The sequence below is a fragment of the Nymphaea colorata genome, chromosome 2 (assembly GCF_008831285.2).
Source record: "Nymphaea colorata isolate Beijing-Zhang1983 chromosome 2, ASM883128v2, whole genome shotgun sequence".
NCBI classification, from domain to species: domain Eukaryota; kingdom Viridiplantae; phylum Streptophyta; class Magnoliopsida; order Nymphaeales; family Nymphaeaceae; genus Nymphaea; species Nymphaea colorata.
The window spans coordinates 33,432,325-33,438,324 of NC_045139.1; the positions used below are offsets into that span (position 1 = coordinate 33,432,325).

The following is a 6,000-nucleotide window of genomic DNA, read 5'->3' on the forward strand; positions in this document are numbered from 1 at the left end:
TAAGAAATAAGCGTCGGAAGTCCACATCATTTATTCAAACAGTGGATTAATTTTATATATGAGGGGGAAAATGAGTTATTTTTTTATGTATGATACCTAAATTAAATGTCGTCGCTTTCCACCACTAACGTTTTTGTAATAAATTTTGTGCTAAACACGATGGGGCGCTTACTAATTTATTCCACAAGATAAAGAATTTTTACCTAATGCGAACATTCATTAGACCATCAAGCAAATTTCTAAAAGGCGTTTGTTAAGAAGACCGTGTTCTTAAAAAGCATGTTCTTTAGAATACATGTTTCAAGAATACTGTGCTTTTGTTCTAAGAAAAATGGTATAATTATGAATGTTAATCTTACAATCAAATGGTAATTCAATTGAATCACATAATGCTTTTTGAAGTAAAATCAAATTAATCATCTCTCTCTCTCTCTCTCTCTCTCTCTCTCTCTCTCTCTCTCTCTCTCTCTCTCTCTCACACACACACACGCACGCACGCACGCACGCACACACAGGAGAGGAGAGGTTTCTCTAATTGAATTGTGTACAAATCTTGCCGTGTAGGTTGTGCTTCAACTTACTTTCTAGTTTAGGCTGTTTATTCAACAATGCAAAGTATCATATTTCAGCCATTCAAAAATTGAAAACCGGTACTTGAAGGGTCCTGACCTAGTGTATGGTTTTTTTACATGGCCCTTTAAGCATTTGATACCATGTTTAGCAACTTTCAATCACCCCATTTTGATGATCTTATTGCCTCTACTCATCAAATGCTTGCATGCCTCAAAAGGAAAATGCATACTATCCCCATTTGAACTGCACAAGAATACTATTTGCAGTGGAATTGTGTTGCTTTCGGAGTTGGTTCAAATGTAATGAGCAATTCTCTGATAGGTATGAGTATTTTCTAGGCTGGCTGTAAGAAGAAATGCCTCTGCTTCTTCAAACATCAGCAACCTTGTATCCCGGGTTCTCCTGCCAATCCAGGTAAGACTTAATGCGCAGGCTGGTTAATCCAAGTGGTTGTCATACATCTGTCTTGTTTGTTGTTCTCTGTGGTTTACTTTAATCAGAATCTTGTTTGTTCTCTGGTTTATTCAAGGTTGGTCTATATAATATCTGATCACAGTTGATCATGATGAATTCCTGTATATTGCTGGCCTGTATAACTGCTAAAGCATACGAAAAGTTAGCATTTGGTGACAAAGTTTCTGTACAATCTTTTCAAATGGTGAAGTTCCAATTCTTTGCCTTCATAGCTGAAAAGAAGCTTGCATATATAATTTTTTCAAGTGGTATCATGCCAAGGCTGGTTCATTCAAGGGCTTGTTTGTTCTCTGTTTATCCATGGCTGGTTTATAATCTTTCATCAGAATTCATCGTCATGAAAATTCTATCATACTGCGGCCCTGTAGAACAATTCAGGCATACTAGCAGTTGGGCATTTGATGAAAAGGTTTTTGTGCAATCTGTTCACAAGTTGACGCTCCAATTGTTTTCATTCATATGCTTGATTTTGTTAATCCGTAAGATTTAGCTGAAGTTGTTTTTTTTTTTTCAAAAATTTTTATTGTAGCTTTACATCAGACATATTGAGGGTGTTCTCCTTAGATTACAAAGGATCTACTAATTTCAAAAAATATTGGATGAGTTCTCAAGATCTGTTCTCACCCCTGTCAAGAATTTTGGAACCTGGTCAGATTGAAAGGGAAAGTGGATGAGAAGTCATGTCCCTTATTTCCTTACAATAACGAGATTTAACCACCTGGTGATGAGAGTCATCTACTAAGTTGGAACGCTAAATTAGAAGACATAAAATTGATCTAATTTGGAGATAACAGGAACGATGTTTCGGATTTCCTAACTGCAAATGGCCGACTGTGATCTTGGTTCTAATTCTGTCGCTTCTACAATAGTTCTGCATAATTTACTTAGCAAAAATAGTGGTCTGTACTGTATCCTATCACCTAATGCACACCAAGCATCACTGTTTGTGCCAAAACAGGATCAGAACTTCCTTTAGATGATGAATTAATTCAACAATGACCATCTTCCTACACCCATCAAGAGATTGAACCAGATCAATTGCTTATAGTTCAAACAACTAGATTTTGTAATAGCAGAGGCCTGCAGGGCAGGGCATTGATGGCTCTAAGCTAGCTAGCAGGACAGCGCTGAACTTCTTCAAATACCCTGCATATCCTGACAGTTAACTTCTTGGGTTTTCATGAGACTTATGCTGGTTTAGGCCATCCACAATGACTGCAAAATTTTGGAAGCTGACTTGAACCATGCATATTTACAGTAAAACATTCTTGGTTCTGGCTTTTATGAAAGGATCAAGTGTTGAATACAGAAAGAACAGAAGACGGTTTCCTTTACTTCATTGCTACATCCACTTCGTCGTTATCAATTAAAAAGAAAAAAAAAACATGATGTACAAGGAATAAGTATTTGCAATTGCCATGTATTAGCTCAGGAGTAAAAGCCTTTTGATTTTGGAAAAAAAAAATGATTTCTAAAACTTCTTTAGAAACCAAGCATATTTTCTGATTTTATTAGAAAACTATACAAAAGTTTTCATGAAATATTATGCACTCAGAACGTTTATACAATTTCATAGAAATTTTGAACCCTGTAGGAGAATTCAACACCAAACGTCTTCCAGAATTTAGTAAAATTAAAGTGAACCCTCTCACAGTTGGATATCGGACAGAACCATTCCAAAAAAAATCGGATGTGACAAAAATTTAATAACCGAGTAAGAAATTGATTCACACTTAAGAAAATAATGTACAAACAAGACAAAAGAGAGAAGTGTTCCTAAAACCAAAGGTCCAAAATGAACCAAAACTTGAGAAAGGATGAAGGAAATAATAGAAGAAAACAAGAGAAAGGAAGATTGTCCTCAACGACAGTGCTTGTTAGTGTTGCCAATCGGCCCCTCAAAGGATGTTAAACGGGACAGATTTGAACCAAATATACTGTTTGCCATGTCTGAGATGTTCATATACTCAAAATCAAATTCATATTCGAATACGAATGAAGAAAAATCTATACCAAATCCAAATCAGACTCAACAATCTGAGTTCAGTTTTATATTAACATGCAGCTGAATCTGAATCCAACTTTCAGATCGAGCCCAAATTAACTGCATTATAGATATTGAATGTAGGATATTTATTTAAATTATATCTGATCCAAATCCAGACCTATCCAAACATCTAATTAAATCTGAATCTGATTGGATGTCATTTTTGAAATCTGAATCCGATCAAATTTCGGGTATCAAATTTTCTTTCATATCTGATTTGTTTAAAACAGTTTGGTCAGATATTGGGTCTCAAACAGATTTATCAACATCCACCAAGTAAAACAGAGCCTTACACATGAACTCCTATGCATTCATGACTTGCTGCTCCGCTTGCGCCACAACTTAATCAATACCAAAATAGAAATGATAATCATCAGGCAAAAAAGTAGTAGCAATAAAGAGGATTAATAATAAATATTAAAAAATAAGGTACAATAAAACCAAACCAAGTAAAGAGCCAAGGGGGATGAAAGAGAGGACATGTCAATCCTGCGTTCGTGTCTTATCAGAAAATTTGATCTTGAAGTTCTGCAGTATTATACATAGAAATTTTTCTTGGTTTTTTAACTACATAAATCTCTTCACCTTGAGGACCGAAAGCACTTTCAATAACATAATGTAATTGTTACCAAATAACTCTTAAGAATTAGTTTGACACTAGGAACAACATGTGGGTTTTTATGAATTCGCTTCAAATTTGAGATAGATTGTATTTCATGAATCTACTGCAAATTTAAGGCACATTATGAAACACCCTTAAAATGTTCCTAATATCAAATGCTCCTTTAAGGGAGAAGAAAATAAAAATTATATTGATATTTCCATCAAAAACTTTATTGCACTGGATGAGTTGTTCCAATAATTAACAGCAGAAACGATAATTTAAAAAAGATGCTACTTTAGGAGGACAAGGCGTGACAACGACATCCAAACTGTAGAAAAGGACGTTATTTATCATCCTTTTTGCCCGCATCACCTCAACCTTACTATGAAAAATATCCTCTCTCTCTCTCTCGCTCATCGTTTATTTATAGAAAATATAAGTAACAAAGTGATATAAACAGTTGCATTCTACTTGTCTTGGAACCAAACCAAATTCGAAAAACAGCTAAAAAAACTAAGATTTCTTCACAGAATTAAGCAAATCCGAAGATAATCAGTCTATGCTTTCTGCTATATATATCTGTGGTGCCCGTCGATGACATCTAACGGCTCCCTCCTGGTTCGAAAACTGTCAAACCAACGAAATTTAACGCTGATGAAATCGTGATTGCAATTAATATTAGAAAAGGAAGAGAAAGAAAAACTCCCCACCAACTTCAACCGAAGTTTTTCATCATCGTCTCACCAAAGAAGAAAGAAAAGCAAGAAGTTCCATCCAAAAAAATCTTCACCATCTCCACATCTATAAACCGCGGCTGCCATCAAAGTCATACCACCACAGATGAACCCATCATCCCCTTAGAGAGAGAGAGGGAGAGAGAGAGAAAGGCAGGCGGAGATGGGGAGCCATGTCTCGAAGCAGATGGAGAGGAGGAAATCTGTGGGCTCGGAGAAGCAGCAGCTGCACCAATTGCACGAGGAGAGGGGAGTGACCTTCCCGGGGTCGGACCACCGGCCGGCAGACCGCAAGACGTGGATGTCCTCCCTAGACCTCCAGCGCCTCCAAATCAAGTCCATCGTCTGGCCCGGCACCCACGACTCCGGCACCAACAAGGTCGGAATCCGGTTCGTCTCCCGGCCCTTCGCGCAATGCCAGTCCTGCTCCATCTACCGGCAGCTCGTCCTCGGCGCCCGCGTGCTCGACATCCGCGTGGACGAGAACCGGCGCGTCTGCCACGGAATCCTCACCACCTACTGCGTCGACGTCGTCATCCGGGACGTCAAGCGCTTCCTCTCCGAGACGCAGTCGGAGCTCATCCTCCTCGAGATCCGCACGGAGTTCGGGAAGAACGACCCGCCGGACTTCGACAAGTACCTCGCCGACCAACTCGGCGACGTCCTGATCCACCAGGACGAGGGCGTGTTCGACCGAACGGTGGCGGAGGTGCTGCCGAGGCGGGTCATCTGCGTGTGGAAGCCGAGCAAGGCCGCCCCGCCGGGTCCGGGATCGCCGTTGTGGAGCCGTGGCTATCTCAAGGACAATTGGATCGACACGGACCTGCCGATGACCAAGTTCCAGAGCAACCTGAAGCATCTGGGGGAGCAGCCGCCGGTTTCCGGTCGGAAGTACTTCTACCGGGTGGAGAACACGGCGACGCCGCAGGCGGACAACCCGGTCGTCTGCGTGCGGCCGGTGACGGGTCGGATCCACGGGTTTGCCCGGCTGTTCATCGCGGAGGCCTTCAACAAAGGGATAGGCGATCGGATCCAGGTCTTCTCCACGGACTTCATCGACGGGGACTTCGTCGACGCCTGCGTCGGCCTGACGCAAGCCAGGGTGGAAGGGAAAGCGTAGACTTTTTCTCCCTTCTTCTTCTTCATTCTTCTTGAAGTCTAGAGTTGTTTGCTCTCTTTTGTCTTTTCTTTTGTGTTCTTCAATTTGTGAACGATCTTGAAGCTGGCTGAGAAATTACTTTTGATATTAATGTATATGTTGTAAATGGAGAGTGTGTAAAAATGTTGTTGTACTTGTATCTTCTACTCGATGCCAATTTGGCATTAAGCACAATTAAGTGTGTTCTGGTTTCAAGATCATTGGTGTTTTAGTTCTTTTGCATTTTGAGAGATGCACAGTTTCTTGTCGTCAAAGGGATTGGCGCAACAGTTTAGGGTATGAGTATGGTAGTAGTCAGTCTTAGTTTCAATTGCACAACCATGGCTAATTTGCCTAAAAAGATCAGTTTAGGGTATGAGTATGGTAGTAGTCGGTCTTAGTTTCAATTGCACAACCATGGCGAATTTGC

The 6,000-nt window shown here is 40.2% G+C and overlaps 1 protein-coding gene across 1 annotated transcript; it reads left to right on the top strand.

Moving 5' to 3' along the window:
• The first annotated feature begins 4,303 nt into the window (after window positions 1–4,303).
• LOC116247047 (uncharacterized) lies at window positions 4,304–5,786 on the top strand. The gene has a single exon (XM_031618995.2). The coding sequence runs from the start codon at window positions 4,596–4,598 to the stop codon at window positions 5,550–5,552; it is 957 nt and encodes a 318-aa protein (XP_031474855.1). The 5' UTR covers window positions 4,304–4,595; the 3' UTR covers window positions 5,553–5,786.
• The last annotated feature ends 214 nt before the right edge of the window (window positions 5,787–6,000 follow it).